This window comes from Gymnoscopelus microlampas (genome assembly GCF_963454915.1).
Source record: "Gymnoscopelus microlampas genome assembly, chromosome: 12".
Lineage (NCBI taxonomy): Eukaryota > Metazoa > Chordata > Actinopteri > Myctophiformes > Myctophidae > Gymnoscopelus > Gymnoscopelus microlampas.
This window is the reverse complement of record NC_139949.1, coordinates 48,309,187-48,332,448: the sequence shown is the minus strand read 5'-3', so window position 1 is coordinate 48,332,448 and position 23,262 is coordinate 48,309,187. Positions and strand designations below refer to the sequence as shown.

General features: G+C 40.9%; 1 protein-coding gene across 1 annotated transcript; it reads left to right on the top strand.

Moving 5' to 3' along the window:
• Positions 1-1,479: 1,479 nt before the first annotated feature.
• On the top strand, positions 1,480-22,355 carry cdc23 (CDC23 (cell division cycle 23, yeast, homolog)). The gene is made up of 16 exons (XM_084073910.1): positions 1,480-1,620; positions 3,215-3,287; positions 4,309-4,446; positions 4,976-5,018; positions 5,967-6,072; positions 7,580-7,712; positions 10,362-10,539; positions 11,472-11,569; positions 13,474-13,555; positions 15,078-15,231; positions 15,612-15,731; positions 16,831-16,906; positions 17,793-17,854; positions 18,470-18,548; positions 19,628-19,747; positions 21,442-22,355. Exons 1-16 carry the CDS (start codon positions 1,514-1,516, stop codon positions 21,589-21,591), a joined length of 1,719 nt encoding a protein of 572 aa, XP_083930036.1. The 5' UTR covers positions 1,480-1,513; the 3' UTR covers positions 21,592-22,355.
• The last annotated feature ends 907 nt before the right edge of the window (positions 22,356-23,262 follow it).

Here is a 23,262-nt window from a genome sequence, read left to right as displayed (position 1 = left end):
ATACGTCCCATCACCTGGAGGGACGGTCAATGCTGTAATTATCAAAGAGCAGTGTTAGATTAGTAATCTAATCTGATTATATGATGTTGTTCTGCATATGGTGTATATCTGTCTGTCATTTAATGTCACCATGAATTGAGTTCATGGGGACCCCAATTCAGGGTTGAGCTGTAGGGGGTACGGCGTACCCTTAGTTCTGACACTGTGGGAGCTGGGGGCGCGCGTGCACGCACCGTCAGCGGCGGTCTTTAACGCCTTAAAGTTTAAAAACAATAGCCTCTCAAGGTTCGCGCCGTCAGTGGCGAGCCGTTCTCAATAGCGTCTACCTGGCTGCTTTGCATAACATTAGGCTACTCGAGAAAAGACACGGACTTGAATTGAATGTGTTACAGTCCTCTCACAATGACAGACAACATCTCTGCACTGCAAGGTGTGAAGGGGAGGATCGCTTAGCAGAGGACCCAGTTCTCTGAGACAAGACAAAGACAAGTTGTCTGATTATTTTAAGTAGGCCTACTTATGTGTGGGTGAGTCTATGTAAAGGGATTTTATATAAAATTAAAAGGAAAATACAATAATTAATTTGAAACAAAAATAAAAACAACAAATTAACAATGCAACAATACAACAAAATAATAAGACATATGATTACATTAATAATCACATGTTGAATACAGTATTTCAACTAGCACTGAGCTGAGTGGCTATGTGCGCGCACGTGACGCCATAAAATACAGTACCCTTAGTTTAAAAATCCACAGCTCACCTCTGCCCCAATTGAAACAAGATATGTGCTTTCTTGGGCTTTTTAATCCTATTTAGCTGACCGTGTCTTTGAACTGTACATTCATGTACTTTGTTCTGCAAACTTCTAAATAATGGGACATTCTGCATAATGGGTACTTTTACTTTTGGTCCTACAAGTATATTTTGTTGCCAATATTTTTTTTACTTTTACTCAAGTACATTTCGAATGCACTTGAAAGCCCAAAAAAAAACGCTGAACAGCGCCCGTGGTTTGATCCCCCGTCCCCGAATGGAGGCAGGAGATGGTATTCAGAAACTTGGTAAGTTAGATTTGAATGAAGTAACCACTGAGCTAAGCCAGCGCACTTAACACCTTTGGAAATACACTCTTTATACTAGAGTCAGTCTGTACGTCCCATCGCCTGGCGGGACGGTCGCTGCTGTTATTATCTAAGAGCAGTGGTACAGGGCTCCCTGGCCTGCTATGGCTTTTACTGAAGTACATTTCGAATTCTCGACTTTTTCTAGAGTATTTCTACATTACAGTATTGCTACTTTTATTTAAGTAAAAACGTAGTACTTTTTCCACCACTGTGAGAACCACTCTGCCTTATAACGCGCCTTATTATGGTAAAGTCTACATCCCATTGCCTGGAGGGACAGTCGCAACGTCCACTTCCGTTAGGCCACAACCTCGAACCAACCAACCGCTCGAATACTCCCTGAGCTGCAGCCAATAGGACGCGTCCTTGTTGAGATGTGAAAAATGGCGGCTCTCTGCAGTGAGTTTGGGGATTTGAAACAAATCAAGAAGGATTTAATTTCAGTGACTTCTCTGTGTAAAGAGAGAGGTCTGGTGCACAGCGTCAAATGGTAAGAACTATAACAACATTAACATGTACACATTACATCACCATAATGTCTCTGTTATGTTAACACACACAGGACTGTCTGCTAGCTAACGTTACCTGAACACCTGGAATCTGTATTATAAACTGAATTATATTCTGAATACTGTCCATTAGAAGCAGTTCGGAGTGTTATCATGTCAAATCTTAAAGGCGTTTGTGTATCATTGACAATAGGAGCAATACTTTCAAGCTCTAGACCTAAAACCCTAGAGATTGTTTACAGTCGAAGAGGTCACTAACTTTAGATGAGGATGGAGATGTAAAGAGACCTATTTATCCTGAGGGGGAAAGTCGGTGTCAATGGCAGTTACCGGTTGCCACAGTTGTTAACTTTCGCAGTGCACTCTTTGTGAAATGTATTAGTTGACATTTTTCAATAAAGAAGTGTTTTAATCCCGTCTGTGGCCGATTCTTTACAGTTCCCTATGGGTGGTAGTTACGGGGCGCATCCGGTGAAAGCTGGAATTACACTCAATGTAAACAGGAAGTAAACGAGGGGGGGAATGGCGTTCGGCCACAGACGGGATTAAAACACTTCTTCATTGACAAATATCAACTAATACATTGCACAAATATTCCGGACGGCTAGTTAACATTTGGGGAAAGCGGGTAAGCACCTTATATTTTGCATTTGTACTTGTTCGGAGAAATACGGGCTTTGCTGGTGAAAGTCCAGGGTGCAGTGGGGGGGTTTTGCTAAGACTCGTAGATATAAAAATGTCAAAATCGATACAATACATCTACGATAGTCTTGATCTAAGGCTATATTAGTCCTAACATATACAAATAGTTAGCCATGGTTCACATGACGCTTGTATGACAGTCATGTTTCAGGGCTAACAAATAGTATATCATTTAGTCAAGAGCAACATGTAAACAACTCAACAACACAGTTCTTCTGAGACATTATAGTCCCTGGTCCAACATGCACACAGGCTGAGCTGTCCATTACTGTGTTTTTATTGTTTATGGCAGGGGCGTTTTTCAGGTCAAGGACCCCTTATACATGAAACAGGGACCCCCCCTCCCACACTACATATTGTATACAATTGTGTTGCAGATTCAAGTTTTTCATACATTTCATAGATTTCATAGACTTGTTTGACAGCACTGTCATCACTGTCATACACATGATTGATTGATTGATTGATTGATTGATTGATTGATTGATTGATTGATTGATTGATTGAATATTTTATTAGGCAAAAAAAAAGGAAAGGAAAACAGCACAATTACATTTAAAATAGGTCCTTGGTATCTGTTCCATTAATGTGTTGAATTCAAGTGAAGGTGTATTTTCATACATTTAACCACTTAAACCCTCAATGCCGTACTTGGTAAACTTGACCTTTCACTCTGTACTTGGTCTGCTCTTTTTTCCCCCACATTTGATTTCTCAGATTACTCGTTCATTGTCCAACGTCAAATATTGCACTTAACAGGATTTTAAACCTAATACTCAACACTTAAGTGGTTTAGTGATTTAACTGAACGTTCTTTGGCTCAAAATGTAGCTTCATCATCAACAATATACATTTTTCCTACTTCCTGTTTAGGGCTTCAGAATTGGCGTTTGCGTTGGAACCTCTTTCCAAGGATGACTTGCCCCCGCCACCCCCCTTCACTGAGGTTTGTATAAGACCACGCACAATAAATGTCCTTTTTATATAATATATAATAATAAAAACTATGTGAAAGGGACATTTATTGTGTGCTTTTTTTCTCAGTTTCATGATATCGTTAAGGAGACTTTTGTTTCACCCATTTAATACAAGAATGCATCTGTGTCATTTTAGATTTTAGTTAACCATATTTTATACTTAGCCTATTTTAAAAATATTATTAAATATATTAAATATATATATATTTTGAAAAATCTTGAAAATGTGTCCAAATCTTTAAACAACATTTTAACTCAAATCTTTGCTTCTGTGGGGGTCCCTGGAACAACATATTTTGATGGGGGTCGGCGGTCGAATACATATCATTTTTGTTGTTTGGTTGCTATATCAGTGGTGCTCCAACCTTTTCATGTCAAGGACCCCCTAATATTATATGTATTCTTACTGCTTAACTCCCAAATGGTGTGGACTGCAGACTTGAAAAGAATTCCAAGGCATTCCGTCTTTGATGAAAAATATATATATAGGAGTTATTTTGACAGGCAACAAATTATGACCAATGCGTATCGACCTAGAAGGTCTTCATCAGGGTCTGTCTAACAGTTTGGCTAATCAGTCACACTTAAATACAGCTTAAATACCCAAATCTCCATTAAATTGATTTATTCCACCCATCCTGTTGCCATACTGCCCCCTGCTGTCACTAAGCCATGCAGATAAAAACATAAATAAATGAACTTTTGCATGATGAACTGGTATGCTGAGGCATGGCACGAGACATTAAAGTTCTCTGTCTCCACCACTGATTTCAGTCATTTGGATTCCATAGAAGCCAGCGCCTCTTCTATGGAAGCATGTTGCACAGCGAAAATAGCCGATCTAGTACAAGCTCTCATGAGATCTTATAATAGGACTTGACCATGGTCATGTCGTGAGATTTTATTTAGCTTTAATCCATGTATGGCTGATCTGTTTCTGCCCTTTACCTTTATGTTTCCTCCTCTCTCTCTCTGTTCCTGTGTGTCCAGGATGATGCTCTGGACCTGGATGCTCTGGGTTTGGCCAAGTCGTACTTTGACCTGAAAGAGTACGACCGCGCTGCCTACTTCCTGCGAGGCTGTCGCAGTCAGAAAGCCTACTTCCTCTACATGTATTCTCGCTATCTGGTGAGACACCTGGATGCTTGCCTTTCTTTTTATCTATTTTAATGCTCAGCAAAATCCTGGAGTGTTTCTTAAACTCTGAAGTATAAAAAAATAAATAACGTAAGCCCTATTTTATTCTTTGTTGTATGATGGTGTTGCCAGTGTAAATCAGATCTACAAGTTCACAACGTGTTGCGATGGCGCGATGCGTCGTAAGCTTGTAGATCTGCTGTTTTTGAGAATTCCCACCTATGCCGGGACGAGAATAAGTTTTTAAACTCTAAAAAAAAACTATTCTGAGAATTTCACTGTGTAATTTAGGAAGGAATAAATATTAACTACACCTTCAGAAAACTATTTTTTTAATGTATGTAATGTAAATGTAATGTAAATGTAGCTGTCACAAAGATCAGCCGTTGTTTCAGTTCTTTCCAGTATTACATCCTTCCATCATTCATGCCCCATCTACCTTTTTGTGTTGTATTTGCTTCATACTGTATCTGTATGTAATCCTTATCTTGTGTATCTCCACATCTTCTTTTGTCTTCAGTCTGGAGAGAAGAAGAAGGATGATGAGACGGTAGACAGTCTAGGTGAGAACCATCTCTCTGTGTCAATAATGGTCTGTAGTCTGTAGTAGAGTCCCATCTGGTCCCATAATCATCAGTAATGCCTAATATAATAACTAAGTGGGAAAGGGCAAATAATACAACAGAGGCCCGGACCGTTGCCGTAGCGGTCTGGGCACCGAGGCTCATTGTAGCCTGTCAGTGCGTCGTGGGTTCGAGTCCCGATCCCGACGGCCTTTGCTGCGTGTCACTCCCCATCTCTCTCCCCAATTCCTGTCAGCCTACTGTCCTATAAATAAAGGCATAAAAAGCCCCAAAATTAATCTTGTCTTAAAAGATAATAATACAACAGACATAAGTTGGGAAAATTATATCGCTTTACCTGAACCTGGTCCTCCTCACAATGTTGATTTTGACAGCAAATTTTGATTTAGTTTTAGTCATAGTCTTTTGAATAACATTCCATTTAGTTATAGTCATATTTTAGTCACCTGAAATGTTCTAGTTTTTGTCTAGTTTTAGTCGACTAAGTATCATAAGATTATAGTCGACTAAATCTCCAGTTGATTTAGTCGACAAATGTATTTTGAAGAGGCTTGATGGCGTTGTAATGGCTGATTTTACACTTGGTTGCATGCTGAAAATAGCTGATCTACGAGCTCACAACTGCGACGCGTTGTGAGCTCGTAGATAGGCTATTTTCAGAGCACAACACCCTAGCGCAACCAAACATAAAATGACTTGTCTTTTAGTTCTACTGGATCTCTTCTCCACTAGTCCCTCACTAACATTTTGGTCTAGTTTTTATGTGTTGACAAAATTATATTTAGTCTTAGTCATCATAACTTAGTTTTTATTTTGTTTTTATCTAGTTTTCGTCAGTGAAAAAGGTAGTCCACCAACATTTTTCGTCATAGTTTTAGTCGACAAAACCTCCTCACTCCTCTGGGTCTTCTCCTTCCTCCCCCCAAGGTCCTCTGGAGAAAGGTCAGGTCCGCAACGAAGCTCTGCGTGAGCTGAGGGTGGAACTGAGCAAGAAGCACAGTGCTGGAGAGCTGGATGGCTTCACCCTCTACCTGTAAGAATCCTCTTCACGTTCCCACAGCATGTCACATCATTTCAGTGTTTGTTCCAATTTTTGAGCGTGCACATCTACTGTATTTCCAAGTTAACCCATTCAATCTGGGAACGTATCTGTGTCATTTTACATTTTTAGCTTTAACCATTATTTTATACTTATTCAAAAATAGGAGATCTACAAGCTCACGCTGTGAGCTTGTAGATCTGCAATTTATTTTGTAATCTTGAAAATGTGCGCAACATATTTTGAGATGGGGGTCGGCGGCCAAATACATATCATTTTGGGTATGATGGGTTTTACCCATCAACATATGTTGTTCCAGGGACCCCCAGAAGCAAACATTTGAGTTAAAAATACACACACAGCATGTAGCCTGGGATCCAGCCTGCTTCGCTGCGTTCGGCGGACTTTTTTTCTCTCTCCGCTTCTCAGTCTGGAATGCCTCCTATCTCCAGGAGGCGGGACACAGCAGCCAAGGTTCGAAACCTACCGTGGCTTCTGATTGGTCTGTGGTGCGGGGCGGGACAAAAAAAACGGTGTGATCGTTTTGATTCGTCATTCGTTTGAACAACATCCAATCAGCAACGACGTGGCCTAACGTAACATATGTAGTTCCAGTGTAGTTCTGCAAGACGAGTCAATCGGGGGCATTCCAGACTGATAAGCGAAGAGAGAAAAAAGTGTCCGCCGAACGTAGCGAAGCAGGCTGGATCCCAGGCTACACAGCATGCACACTACTGGAACATAACATGTTTTAGAAATAGGAACATGCACACGCAACTTATTGCACCTCAGTGTGTGCCAGGACCAGTGTATAAACGTTGACATCTTTGACAGTCTTGACATATCGTACGATTGCTGCTATTCTCATTTTATTATTCTTTTTCTTTCTTTGTCTTTTTTTTTCTTTGTTACTGTTGATTATTGCTGCACAAATGTGTGAGGAACCAAAATCAATCTTTAAAAAAATACAATATTTTTATGTAACTGTTGGTAAATGTTTGAATCTTGAATCGTTAATGTTGAGAAGGAAAACCACTTCTTCAAAAGCACCGTCCAGGGATACAGAATGCTAATGTCAAGGCTATGAATGTTTCTGCTCGTAAATGTGTAGTTTATTTCCTTTTTTGAGAAGTGGTTTTCAAATGAAAGCCAAGGGCCTTGAGAGAGAAAGTGTTGTCGTGTGTAATAGGTGTTCAGACAGAGTAATAGTAGTAATACTCTTTAGTGGTTGACTTGAATGTACAGTATGAGTGTGCTTAGAAATCTAAGCATTCTACCAAGGTCAAATATTGTCTCAGGAGTGGTGAGAGACTGCCTGTCTCTGACCTGTGTGTGTGTGTGTGTGTGTGTGTGTGTGTGTGTGTGTGTGTGTGTGTGTGTGTGTGTGTGTGTGTGTGTGTGTGTGTGTGTGTGTGTGTGTGTGTGTGTGTGTGTGTGTGTGTGTGTGTGTGTGTGTGTGTGTGTGTGTGTGTGTGTGTGTGTGTGTGTGCACTACACACAGGTATGGGGTGGTGCTACGGAAGCTGGATTTGCTTAAGGAGGCGGTGGAGGTGTTTGTTGAGGCGGCGCACGCCTTGCCTCTGCACTGGGGAGCCTGGCTGGAACTCTGCAACCTGGTCACCAACATAGAAACGGTAAATAAATACACTTGTGTGTGTATACCACATACAGATAGGTGTGTGTGTGTATACTACCCTTTAAAAGCACTCCGTTGTGGAAATAAAGTCCCACAGGCCTGTCACAATTATTACATAATCGCAGTTATTTGAGATAATCGTCAATCATTTCCATGTTTAAAATGTTCATATATTTTCAAACATACAAAATAAAAAAGTGGAAGTAGCTGATCTACAAGCTCAAAACGTGTCAGCGTTTTACGCTTGTAGATCAGCTATTTAATTATTTTTTTTAAAGTACCAAAATGATTAATTATATCTGTTTTTTGTCCCTGTGCACTTTTGTTTACGAAGCCTAATATTCATTATTTTCATAATTTTCCAATGTTCAATAACAGAAACACAATTAAATGGTTAATCGCAATTATTTGAGTGACAATTAATCGCTAAGCTAAATGTCATAATTGTGACGGCCCTAGCCCCACATCTTTGAGGAGACTGCCTTCATTCTAAAGTAAATCACCCAAACTGTGCAAATTATTTTTTTGTACCAGTCTAAAAAGAGTCCATACCCTGCCACCGTACGAGATGTGTGCACTTTCTTAGTTCTGTTGGGGAGGAAGAGGCAATTATGTTCCCTGTCAGTGCTGTCATGGCATGGTGCCACCATTCTGTGATGGGCCTTTTTTTAAATAAAGCCTCTTGTCATTAAACACAGTGAATTCTACAAGGAATTGGCCACCCCCCCCCCTGTCTACTAGGGCAGTGGTTCTCAAACATTTTCTTACCAAGGACCTCCCAATGTATTTGGCTGCGGACCCCCCATCTTTTTTTTTTGCTTGTATACTAGTACGTTAGGGAGTACTGTACATAGCAATGCTAATGCGGAACAGAAATAGCAGAACTACAAGCTCACAATGCCTGGCGCTGTGTAGTCTGGGATACTTCGGCTTAGAGCCTGGACAGCAGGGGCCAATGGGGAAAAGGGGGCGGGATACGATACGATAATACTTTATTGTCAGTTCACACTGAAATTTGTCTTGCGACCCAGCAGCCATGTATGCAACAATAAACAGTACACACATTTGACATGACACAAGAAAAACAAAACACAATACAAAATACATACATAAAGACATACAAAGACAAGAGCAATGTCCACCTCTCAGCCTACCCTTGGCCTATAACTCCTGATTAAGCCTCAGTGTCGTCTGATGGACAAAGGACCTCTTCAGTTTGACCTTATTGTATGTAGGAACACTGTATCTCCTTCCTGAAGGCAGCAACCTATATTCTCCATACAAAGCATGGCTAGTGTTTGAAGTGATATTCCTTGCCAACCTTATCATACTGTCATTATACGTAGTTGTATAGAGCCTCTGAAGTGGTTGTCCAACAATCTTTGAACAAATGTTCAGTTGCTGCAGCAGTTGTGACTTTAAGGCTACAGACAGACATCCATACCAGGTGGTACTACAGTACTGAAGAACACTCATTATAACAGAAGTGAAAAACAAAAGAAGAATCTGTCTACTAGCACCAAAAGATCTCAGACGGCGAAGGAAATAGACTCTTTGCTTTGTCTTCTTACCCACTGATTCAATCTGTTCTTTCCATGACAGAAGGTGGTCAATTACTACTCCTAGGTATGTATACGAACATACCTGGTTGATCTGTTCACTAAGAATAGTAATGGGGGATCTGTGTATCTCTAGTGGGGCACCAAAAACAATCTCCTCTGTCTTTTTTGTGTTAATGATAAGAGCGTTGTTATCGCTCCACTCCACCACCTTATTTACTCTGTGTTGGTGCAGTCCACGATCACTGGAACTATCCAAAAGGGAAATCAAAACTGTATCATCAGAGTACTTTAGAATGTATTGGTCTGGTTTGTCAGTGCGACATTCAGACAGACATTCCTCAGTACGGGATCCACATGCAGTGGGTGTTGCATGTAAATAGGAGCGACGGGAAGCAATTTCTCCTTGAGAAATTGCGGCCGCCATTGTTGTGTACTGCTGTTTGCCTCTCGTCGGACTGTTTAGACGAGTTGCACAGCTCTCAGACCGGTAAGAGGCGTGTCCGCTCAGATTCTGAGCGTAAGTTACATCCCGCCCACAAATACAGGGGTTTTGGCCCAGAAGCCCCTCCCGTTTGTATGCGAGAGCTGGCGAAAACTTCTGGGAACTCAGATGACGCGCTGTGAGGTGTTTTCCTGGGAAAAGAAAAATAGAAAATGTGTTTTCCAGGCATGGAAAAGATTTGGAATTGATCAAATGTTTTGGAAAATGTTTGAATATCGTCTCTGTCGAGTGGAAACCTCATATGTCCAAAACTGTTACTTTTCAGGATTCAAAGTCAAAAATAGCAAAAGGAGCAGATCCTGAAGATCAATTTATGATTAATGGCCTGTGACTTCACTATCCAAGGGCCAATCTCAGATTACTTTACAGCCTAATTATTCAGAAAACCCCAGACCACAGAAAATCCACTGAATGTTCAAAGTTCAGTTTTTTTGGGTATAATTGAGGTCATAAAACCCCCCCAAAAAACATAAAACACATTAAAAAAGTGAAAATAAATGTCATAGAACCTTTTAAAATGTGTGGGAACCCTGTTAATGAAAATCCTTCTGCCCCGTCCTTACCGTTGTCCTCCTTCCCCCAGCTGAAGTCTCTGTCTCTGCCAGACTGCTGGATCAGAGACTTCTTCATGGCTCACATGTACACGGAGCTGCAGATGATCAAAGAGGCCCTGCAGAAGTACCAGAGTCTCATCGAGGCCGGCTTCTCCAAGAGCACTTATATCATCTCCCAGATAGCAGTGGCCTACCACAACATCAGAGGTCTGTGTGTCAAAGTGTTAGAGGTTTGATCAGATTGATTGTTGGCCATATAAACCCTGGCCACTTTTTTTTTGCAGCAAATCAATCGATCGGTGATCCATCAAATTACCCCGATCGCAAAATCTGATGTTTTATTGATGTCTTATTTGATATTAACCCGTTAAGACCGGGAAAGAATCAGTGTCATTTTTAGATTTCTTTGGCTATTCAAAAATAGCAAACTTGTAGATCTGCTATTTTTTTTTATCTTGAAAATGTGTGCAAATCTTTGAATATAGTATATATTTTTAAAGCGAACTTTTGTCAAATATTTTGTTCCAGGGACCCCCAGAAGCAAAGGTTTGAGTTCCAAATGTTTGCTTTAAAAATATATATTCAAAGATTTTCACGATTTTTCAAAAATAGCAGATCTGCAAGCTCATAGCGCGGCACTCGGTGCCGCACTATGAGCTTGCATATCTGCTATTTTTGAATAGCCGAAGACATCTAAAATGACACAGATGCGTTCCCGGATTGAAAGGGTTAAAAGACCACATTCAAAACGTGTCACTTAGCAATTGTTTGATTTGACGGTAACAGTATTGGTCGAGCTTGTAGAAAATAATTGGTATACTGTATCTGTCCCAAACACCCTGATCGGAGCACCCTTTTGTCAAAGTAAAGGAGTTAGGAGCTGCATAGTAATTGTTTAATGGCCTCGGTTTGTCTTCCACTGGTATTTATCACAAAAGAACAGAACAAATATTGGATTTGGTAAGATCTAAGATCTCACTTCAGGCAATAGAAGCTATTAATGATAATGGTGATAATAATGGTGATTCTTTTATCATTTTTTATTGTATTTCTGTCCTCTTGCCCACTGCCCAATCCCCCCCGGATCAATAATGATGCTCTTGTCTCATTTTTGTTTCATGTTCTTTTTTTAATTCCAGATATCGATCAAGCTCTGGCTCTGTTCAATGAGCTGCGGGAGCAGGATCCATATCGCATCGAGAACATGGACACATTCTCCAACCTGCTCTACGTCAAAGTGAGTCTCTCAATGATCCATTGTCCTCTCTATCGGTTACTTTTTTTAGATTAATTGAATAATCGAGAAGCGCTTTAAAAAGATATGTTTTTCTTTTTTGAGTGGTGCCAACCACTCCTACATTTGACTGTGTCCGTATGTCCGTCCGTATGTCCGTCCGTATGTTTGAGCACGGCTGATTGGTCAAGCTTCACGTGACACGTGACAATATGTTGTCACGTGTCACGCAATCTCGGAACCCAGATTCAACTGAAAAAGGAAAAACAGCGACTTCTGTTCGTCCCTCCTCAGTTGACTCTGGGCCAATGCTAATATGGGACCCGTGCGCACGGAAACGGGGTTTAAGTCTGCCTTCAGCGCTCCACTTCCGGGTGGTGCGACTATGATTTCATTCCCACTAACAATATTTCTACACGGAACACTAACACCACTTCTCCCAGAGAACATGGATCGTTTTGGTTATAAGCCCACTTGTTTCTATGATGAAAGAGTAAGTTCAAATGTGAATATCTTTCCGTGGTTTTGTCTGCTCCGTGGACGCTATTGTTAAATTAGTTTCCGGTAGTTTCCAGGAGGGAAAGATCGACGGACACGTGAATCCCGCCCACTACATTTGATTGGGTAAAGCGTGGCCTGCTTCCTGATCTGAAGGCACGCCCACTCCCACACAATGTGTACACGTTAGGACGAAGCTTCAGGACAGATTCTCTCACGCAGTGCAGAATCTGTTCTTGAGAGATTACGTGTCACGTGACAACATATTGTTGCTGATTGCAACACAAGGATGCAACCAGTTACACTTTCAAAGGCACCACTCTCTTCACACTGGGTGTGATTTTTACATTTATATATTATTATATGATTTTGTTGCTGTCGGGTAGAAACCTCTTATCTCCATATTTTAACTTTTTGTGTTTTTCTTTGTGTAAATGAATGCCCTACTTGATCATACTACAGCGTCACACAAAAGTAGCAGATTCACGGCGCGAAGCGACGCGTTTTGGGCTTGTAGATCTGCTACTTTTGCCATTTTTGAATTTGAATCCTAAGTTCGATTCACCGCTGCAGCCCGAAACAGCACTAATAACAATAGATGATATCATAGATGATTAGCACGATGTTAACTACCTAATAGCTGAAATCCACAACTTATCTTGCACGTCCTACCTGGAATTTGAACCTGCACATCACAAGCAGAAATAAGAGAACGCCTTTGGGCAGAGGATACATTTCACCATGAAATTGAATGTCATGCAATACCTCTTGTCAAACAGTAGGTGTCCTAGCTGTCCACGTGATTTAAATGTCTTAAGTAGAAGAGCATGGAGACCAACTAGGACCACTGTGATTGATCAAAATAATGTTTGATTCACCAAAATGGTGATTATGGTTATGGACTGCAGCTTTAAGCCCTATTTTGTACATTTAAATATAGCAAAAATCGTCGATCTACAAGCTGAGAGCTTGTAGAAATGAAGAAAGCCTTGAGAGGATTCCAGGTGGTCCCCAGCTAAATGACGGAGAGTTGGTAACCTATTGGACCCTTATAGATCTTTAACTCTTGAGAGCGTCAAATGAAACCAAATGGACCCTTACGTGTCCATTTGGTTTCATTTGACACTCTCAAGAGCTAAATTATTGTTAAACATCTGCATTACTTAATTAAAGAATTGTTATTTTGATTAACGTTTGCCTGTTATCTCTCCTATGGTACCAACATCAATACAGCATGGATGGAATTGTTGACAAAATCTTATCCAACGATAACAAAATATTCTAAGTCTTGGGTCTGAGAGTCTAAATCTCATCAAATGGTGGTTCCGTGGCTCGTAATGCAGAATTTAAATAATGGACCTTGATATTCTCTATTTGTATACCTGACTGTGTCTTCTGTACTTCCACAGAGCATGAGGCCAGAGCTTAGCTATCTGGCTCACAACCTGGTGGAAATAGACAAGTACAGAGTGGAGACTTGCTGTGTCATAGGTAAGACATTCAATGTACAGTCAGTGCATCCTGTGGTGCATCCAGTTTGGCTGAGCGTCTAACTTTAGTATATACCACCACAACTGGCTGGGTTTGGTGGAGGGAAGACAGGCGGGGAAAGTGATCTTGGTCGTGATCTTTGTCGCTGCGCTAGGGATGCCTACGGGCTTGGACAGCGTGTGTCAGCGGAAGGTGTTAAAGGAGAGATCCGGACCCAAATACATATATATTGTGTCTGCCTATAATCATTCACCAACATACCTGATTCAGTTGACTTTTTTCATAGAAGCCCCTGTGCTCCATTCTGCAGACCCTTTCCACAGCTAGAATGGAGCCTAGAGCATAAATCTAATTAGGCTATTTTCGTCGCTCCAAACTTTTTTTTTTTTTTCACAAATCCTCTATGTAGCGTCCTGGCACTCACACATGCACTGTTTGTCACTTATGAGGGGAGGGGGAGCGCTACGCGTGAAATCTCACGGGACGCGAGAATCTCGCGAATTCGCGCATCAGAGCCGTTCTGTACGAACGGCAGCTCATAAGTGACAAACAGTGCATGTGTGAGTGCCAGGACGCTACATAGAGAGGATTCGTGAAAGTTTGGAGCGACGAAAATAGCCAAATTAGATTTATGCTCTAGGTTCCATTCTAGCCGTGGAAGGGGTCTGCAGAATAGAGCACAGGGGCTTCTATGAAAAAAGTCAACTGCATCAGGTATGTTGGTGAATGATTATAGGCAGACAATATATATGTATTTGGGTCCGGATCTCTCCTTTAACCCATTGAGACCTGAAGCCGATTCTACATGTCTCCTAAATCTGAACAGTTTTCTGAAAAACGTTTGTTTCTATATCAGTGGTGCTCAATCTTTTTCATGTCAAGGACCCCCAAAATTATATGTATTTGCCCGTGGACCCCCATCAAAATATTTTGTTCCAGGGACCCCCAGAAACAAAGATTTGAGTTAAAAATGTTCGCTTTAAAAATATATATATTTCAAAGATTTGCACACATTTTCACGATTTTTCAAAAATAGCAGATCTACAAGCTCATAGTGCGGCACTTGGTGCCGCGCTATGAGCTTGTATATCTGCTATTTTTGGATAGCCTAAAGTGTAAAATAATGCTTTTTAGCTCAAATCTAAAAATTACACAGTTCCAGGTATTAATGGGTTAAATGGTAGGAGTAGGATTGACACTTTTGTTATTGCTGTTATATGGCTGCTGCAATGTGGAGGAGCCAAACCCAAATAATGTAGCTCTTGTGTACTCGTATATGAGATGTAGCAAAGACATCTTGAACCTTGAATAGTAGTAGGGTACAATAGCAGTGGCAACACAGACATTTTTGGGGAGGGTTAATTGGCATAACGATTAAATTGGCTACTCTAAAATGTAGTAAAAATAAAATAAATGCAATGGATCAACGCCAGAATGATTTGTTCATTAGATGAGCATAGTAAACTTCACAATGTGCTGATATGTTGTGTGTGCGTGTCTGACTCTGTGTATTTGTCCATAGGTAACTACTACAGCTTGCGGTCGCAGCATGAGAAGGCAGCGCTGTACTTCCAGAGAGCCCTCAAACTGAACCCTCGCTGCCTGGGAGCATGGACCCTCATGGGACACGAATACATGGAGATGAAGAACACGTCTGCAGCCATCCAGGCCTACAGGTTAGATAAGGTCTAACTGCTGGACTCATAAAAAACATTTTGTTCCAGGGACCTCGCCAGAAGCAAAGATTTGAGTTAAAAATGTTCAAACTCAAAAAATTGCAGATCTACATGCTCATAGCGTGGCACGAAGTGACGCTCTATGAGCTTGTATATCTGCTATTTTTGAATAGCCAAAGTATATTATATGGTTAAAGTTGTTAAGATCTAAAATTACACAGATGCTTTCCCGGTTTTAACGGGTTAACTAATTTAGCTGGGGGACCCCCATGAACCCCCTCAGTGACGACTGGGGGGGTCCCAACAGCCTCCTCCACAAGGAGTTTAGCTAACGAATAACGATTTGTATATTTATTCCCCCCCCTCTCTCTCCTCACTAGACATGCCATTGAAGTAAACAAGCGAGACTACCGTGCCTGGTACGGACTTGGTCAGACGTACGAGATCCTCAAAATGCCTTTCTACTGTCTATACTACTACCGGAAAGCCCACCAGCTCAGGTATGTCTTTACCATTGACAGTACAGTTGGTTGTTTATCAGCATGCTGAGGATGACCCATATAATAGAATCAATACTCTACCCGTTTTTAGGCCATTGTGTCTCCCCCAGGTGAATATTGTCAATGGAAAAATGCAAGAAAGATGTCTTAGGACGGTGCTATGCTAAACCACATGGTTCTCAAAGTGGGGTTCGGGGACCCCCAAGGATTCCAACGGGATGTTACCATTGGTGCTAAGTTATTGATATTTTAGAAACCATATGGCCCCTTGCAGGTCTGTAACTCTCGACAGTGCACAAATGGACCCTTACAGGGCTGTAACTCTTAACACATTCACTGCCATTGACGGACATATCCGTGATTTAAAATCCACCCGTTCACCGCCATTCACGGATATGTCCGTGATTTAAAAAAAAAAAGAAACGTCCAGAACCCAAGATAACGTGATCCGATGATTTACTGCTCCATTCACGGTTAACCTGGTTAATTTATTGCTTTAAAATCCTGTATCTCAGCTCCTGTGTACTTTTTTTTTTAACTATGTATTTTTGCCGTAACATGCTATTTTCAACTGCGTATAACAAGAGAACTGGAGGTCACGATGACCTTTTTTTCTTCTTCACGGAAGCACAGTGATTTTCTCCGTGATTAGCAACCATCAGCTGATCGATCATACTGGAGATAAATATTCTGTGGTTCTTGAAAAATTAGTCGGAATGCTTAAAAATGCTGGCATAAGCTACCTGCCAGCATTAGAAAGCCCCTGGTAGACAGTGAATGTGTTAATAGTGTACACATGGACCTTACAGGTTTGTAACTCTGACAGTGTACAAATGGAACCAAATGGACCCTTACAGGTCTGTAACTGTAACCGTGTACAAACATTTGGTTCCATTTGTACACTGTCAGTTATGGAGGGTTTGTGGAGTAATAATGCATACCAAAATGGGGGTCCTTGACATTAAAACAGTTTGACAACCACAGTGCTATACCTTGTGTTTTTTTTACGTTTCACTTTACGTGTCGGTTGTTGGTTGTGACTTTTACTTTTGGTACTTGTCGGTTGTTGGTTGTGACCCTCTGCCATGTGTCTCTTCAGGCCCAATGACTCTCGTATGCTGGTCGCCCTGGGCGAGAGCTACGAGAAACTGAGCCAACCACCGGAAGCCAAGAAGGTTAGCAGCAGCATTTTACCGTCTTCATGATCCAATCATTTAGAGTGGAAGTCACAACACTAAGGGTTACACTGCCATCTGCAGGTTGAAACTTTCAACTGTTTTTCACGGTTTCACCACTTTTAAACCTGGCGTCCCAATTTTGGCCATGTCATAATAATAGGTGAACATTTTCAAAAGAAAATGTAAAAATAGCAAGATTAGTCAGATCTACAAGCTCACGACACGTCACATGGCAACTCGTTGTGAGCTTGAACATTGGCTATTTTCCTGTGAAACAGTCGTACAATTAAGTATAAAAAGGGGCTTAACCCATTGAGACCTGGAACTGTGTCATTTTTAGATTTGAGCTAAAAACGCATTATTTTACACTTTGGGCTATTCAAAAATAGCAGATATACAAGCTCATAGCGCGGCACCGAGTGCCGCGCTATGAGCTTGTAGATCTGCTATTTTTGAAAAAATCGTGAAAATGTGTGCAAATCTTTGTATATATATTTTATTAAAGCGAACTCAAATCTTTGCTTCTGGGGGGGTCCCTGGAACAAAATATTTTGATGGGGTCCGCGGCCAAATACATATAATTTTGGGGATCCTTGACATGAAAAAGATTGAGCACCACTGATTTTTCAGAAAACTGTTGAGATTTAGGAGACATGTAGAATCGGCTTCAGGTCTCAATGGGTTAACCCATTTAGACCTGAAACACCTATACGCTATTATACATTTTAGACCGGGAACACCTATAGTTATTATACCTTTCAAGCCGGGAACACCTCTTTGTGTACTTGTTTGTATGTATATAGCAACATGATTGCTATATCATGTTTTCATGTGTTTGTTTGGTCTGAGATACTGTATGTATGCTGTCTTCTTTTGGTCTCAGTGTTACTGGAGGGCCTACTCTGTGGGAGACGTGGAGAAGATGGCTCTGCTCAAACTGGCAAAGTAAGTTCCAAGCAGAGTCACTGTAAATAATAACTCCACTGCAGTGGTGTAAAGTAACTAAGTACATTTACTTACATAAGTACTGTACTTAAGTACAATTTTGAGGTATTAGTACTTTACTTGAGTATTTCCAATTTCCAATACTTTTACTTCTACTCCACCACATCTCAGAGGTAAATATTGTACTTTTACTCCACTACAATTATTTGAAAACTTTAGTTACTAGTTACTTTATAAAACATACATTATTCACTTTAGCCTTATTTTATACATAGGCTATTTGAAAATAGCCGATGTACAAGCGCACAACGCGTCGCATCGCGACGCGTTGTGAGCTTGTAGATCTGCTATTTTCAAATATTTTAGTACTTTTACTTTTGGTACTTTAAGTACATTTTGATGCCAATACTTCTGCACTTTTACTCAAGTACATTTTGAATTCCAGACTTTTACTTGTAATGGAGCACTTCTACATTGCAGTATTGGTACTTTTACTCAAGTAAAGGAATTGTTTACTTTTTCCACCACTGCTCCACTGGTTATATTCATGTATCAGATCAAAGCTTCAGATGGGTCTTGTGTGTGTTTGGTAACATCTCCAGTGCTGTTTTACAGACTCCACGAGCAGCGGGACGAGGCGGACGATGCCGCCCAGTGTTACATCATATACATCAAGGACATCTTCTCTTGTGGGGTAAAGAAATACATAAGTCTGTCCTTTAGTTTACATGTGGAGTCAAGTTCCATGCAAAAATCCACATTTATACTTGGTGTTATAATTGGTGTCGCACACATGAAATAGAGGATCTACAAGCTCATTGTGCTGCGACACGTTGTGAACTTGTACAGTAGATCAGTGGATTTCAACCTTTTTTTTTCAAATCAAGGTCCATTATTTATTGGGCATTTGAGCCGCGCATCCACCGTTTGATGGGATTTAGACTCTCAGACCCAAGACTTAGAACATTTTGTTATGGTGGGATAGGATTTTGTCCACAATTCCCTCCATGCTGTATCGATGTTGGTAGTACCACACTGTAATCTCTCCTATTGGTACCAACTTGGTACCAATAGGAGAGATTTACAGGCAAACGTTGACCAGAATAACAATCCTTCTACATTCTCTAATTGTGTAGACTTAACCCATTGAGACCTGAAGCCGATTCTACATGTCTGACTCCTAAATCTGAACAGTTTTCTGAAAACGGATGTTTCTATAGCAGTGGTGCTCAATCTTTTTCATGTCAAGGACCCCCAAAATGATATGTATTTGGCCGCGGACCCCCATCAAAATATTTTGTTCCAGGGACCCCCAGAAGCAAAGATTTGAGTTAAAAATGTTCACTTTAAAAGAATATATATTCAAATATTTGCACACATTTTCACGATTTTTCAAAAATAGCAGATATACAAGCTCGTAGCGCGGCACTTGGTGCCGCGCTATGAGCTTGTAGATCTGCTATTTTTGAACAGCCAAAGTGTAAAATGTTGATTTTTAGCTCAAATCTAAAAATGACACAGTTCCAGGTCTTAATTTAACTCTTGAGAGTGTAACTAAGATCTTTAACTCACAGGAGTTAAAGATCTATAAGGGTCCATTTGGTTACCAACTCTCCCATCTTTTAGCTGGGGGACCACCTGGAACCTCCCCAGGGACCACTGGTTGAGCACCACTGTTGTAGATCGTGCTATTTTAGGTGCAGCGGCTATCTCCAGTGTGCAGCTGAACCAGGTTTGAATAATGTTGTTGTGGTGGTGATGGTGTTTCTCCAGGAGCAGTTGGAGCACGCGGAGGTGAGCACCGCCCTGCGTTACCTGGGTCAGTACTACTTCAAGAACAAGATGTACGATGAGGCCTCCTTCTGCGCCCAGCGCTGCTGCGACTACAACGATGTGAGTACTAGTGATGTGTCGTTCACGATCGATTCGCTCAAAAGAACTAGTTCATTTCGAATTTTCGAACGTGAACAAGCTCGTTCACTTTCTGAAACTGTTACGTTCACGTGCGACGTAAAAAAAACCCACTCCTGCGATGGTGTTTTACACACATTATAAAACATACATTAACCACTTTAGCCCTATTTTATACGTAGGCTATTTGAAAATAGCAGATCTGCAAGCCCACAATGCGACACATCGCGAGTACTTTTGGTACTTTGGTACTAAGTATATTTTGATGCCAATACTTTTGTACTTTTACTCAAGTAAATTTTGAACGCTAGAAAATAGCGTTACTGAACGTGAACTAAATCATTTGAACGAATCATTGCCGTGAACGAAATCGTTCGTTCACTGAAATGAATCTTTTTTTCCCACCGTTGGTGAGAACAACGCTCCATACAGATGTCATCTGCAGCATCTATTTTACTCTTCGATCTGTTACTACATACTTAAATACTGGTGCTGTTAAATGGTGTTTTGTGGTTGCTATCCTCTCTGAGAGGATAGTGAGAGCAGCAGAGAAGATCACAGGTGTCCCTCTCCCTCCATATCTGACATAATTATACTCAGACCGATGTGTCAGGAAGGCCATGAGCTGACTGCTCTCACCCTTCCCACCATCTCTTTAAACTCCTGCCATCTGGTAGGAGCTTCAAGGGCCTAGGGCACCTGCAGTTTCTTCCCCCAAACCATCAGAACCCTGAACGCTCGCCATACACTGTACTGCCCCCAAAACCAACATCTTGAGAGATGAATAGCACTTTTGAATAGTACTGTATCTATATTGCACTTTGAATGTATCACTGCCTTTTGTCCCATAAACGACACAGGTTGTTCTTCATACTGGTAGATTTATTGCACTCTTACTGGCAAACAATCCAACAACGTAAAACTGTACAAAACAAAGCATAAACAATACACACACATAAATAATGGAACATTAAAGTATAAACAACATGACTGAAACACAAACACACCTCGCTGACTGCACATAAACCAAAGGGAATGACTGAGAATCCATGGTCGACAACAGCAACGCACAACCGGAACAAAATACATCAAATCAACATAAAGAAGACACATGATAGGAACGTACAGGAATGTACACATTTATAAAGCAAAGACAAGTACCTTATTCCGTCCCGCACACGTTCAAAAAATACGCTCCTTAGTGAGCGGAAGTGTATCAGTGTAACACGCTTGTGAATCTGCATGAAACCACACCTTATAAAGCGTTCCGGCTTGATCAAGACAATTAGACCTTCCGGTGCAACAAATAAATGGTAAACCCAAGTTCAGGGCAAAAATATATATTACAATTGAAAAATATAACAAATAAAACATACTCTCTCGCCATGCCTTTCGGCCTGGCGGAGACAATTACAACCCATTATGGCAGTTACAGAATGCATCAGCACTTCCTTTAAAAAACTTTTTTTTTTTACCAATGCTGTCTGCTCTCTTTCTACTTTTTAATGTTTTTTAAATGGCTTTCCTCTTTTTAATGTGCCCGTTGTTTTTAAATGTGACAAGCACCATGAGTTGCAGAGAACGGTATTTAGCTCTCTTGTGTGCCTAGTTTTGTATCGTGGAAGTGATTCTGAATGTCACATTTTGATGTCTCTCTTTGTGTTTTTTCTGTGCAGGCTCGAGAGGAGGGCAAGGCTCTGCTCAGGCAGATCTCTCAGGTCAGAGATCAGGTGGAGACGCCGTCGGCTGAGCTGTTTGCGCCGCTGTCCAACAACACACCTGTGAGGAGGCTGTCTCCTCTCAACCTCTCCGCTTTCACACCCTGACAACAACAACAACAACAACAACACCACACCATTGAGGAGGCTGTCTCCTCTCAACCTCTCCTCTTTCACACCCTGAAGCCCAGTTTTTGTTTGTTTACTCTGTTGTATGCCAGTGTTGGTTGCGAATAAAATATCAGATCTACAAGCTCACAGCGCGCTGCAGACGCAGCGCGCTGTGAGCTTGTTGATTGGATATTTTCAGAGAATAAATTAAGACGCACACACTGCTGCCCCGGGCAGCATGGGAGCGCCCGTTGTGGTTGCTGGAACCAAGCTTTGCGGCTCCTCTGGAAAACAAAATATTAAATAAAATTGCCATGCAATTTGTACCATTTTCCTTTTGCCTATTTGCAGCAGATTTATGATCGGCAATTGCATGTCAAGAGACAGATCCTGGTAGTGGTTTTCACCTTGGCAATGTGTCCAGTGAGACCTTTGGATACCATTACTGGCCTTTTCTCATACATATTGTTTAATACGTTTAATAATATTGTCAGTCCTTGTAAGGATTTGTGAGGGTTTTGCAGAGAATAAGGATCTTCACATCACTAAAGGAACTGGACTGCCTTCATGAAAATAAGGCAGTCTAAGAACCTCCTGTCAACTGTTTGAGTGTTATCTAGTTACAGCATGAACATGTATTGAATTTGAAGTATTGCACATTTTTGTAATGTACATTTGTAAGGTTTTGCTTTGAATTGAGTGGAACTCGGTAAGGACATTGAAACTCCATGAGTGTCGACCCCATTCAATTTAAAGATGTGAATAAAGTTTTTGTAAAGAAATCGAGTGCCCTAATTTGTTGTGGTTGGACTGCTTCTGTAGCTTCCAGTCTGATAATCAGGCTAACGGATACCAGGATACTGACACATAGTATCAGAAATAATCAAATATTAGACTTGTCCTAATGCAAGATAGTTTACTTTTGTGATAACTTACTTACTGCATAACCCATAAATGGTCAGACATTTCCACGAGGCTTCATTCAAGCAGGGACCTCCTACTCTATATTGGATAAAATTGTGTTTCAGATTAAACTTTTTTTTAACTTAGTCTGCTCCTTTTTCCCTCTACACCTATAGCCTCTAGCGAGGGGTTGAGAGCTTGTAGATCTGCTATTTTCGGCTAATGTTCTCCTCAGAAAAGGAATTCTATGGTTCAAGTGGTTATTGTAAAAAAAACTAAATCCTATCACACAAAGATTTGGCGAACCCACTATAGTAGCTCTGAGGACCCCCTAGGGGTCCCGGACCCCCTGTTGAAGACCCCTGCACTAATTGATGTCCAGCCCCGTACAAAATCACATACTAACATACTAGTATGTTAGTATGTGATTTCGGAATATGCCAAATTACTTTTTTGTATGTTCGAAATCTAAGTAGCTACTTATTAGTATGTGATATGCATACTACATTCTGGCTGTTTTGTAGGCCTTGTCCGAAATCACATACTATACTATTTAGTATGCCAAATTACCTTTTAGTGTGTCCGAAAGCTTAGTAGACCTCTAAATTGTTTGTGAAATGCATAATAAATTCAGGCTATTTTGTAGTCTTCAACAGTGGACACTGTTGTCTGGTATTTATTTTGAGTGTTGAGTAATGAACTAAAATGTTTGGACTACATCAACGGCCAGTCATATTCTAATGAATTAGGTCCTTATTAAGAGTA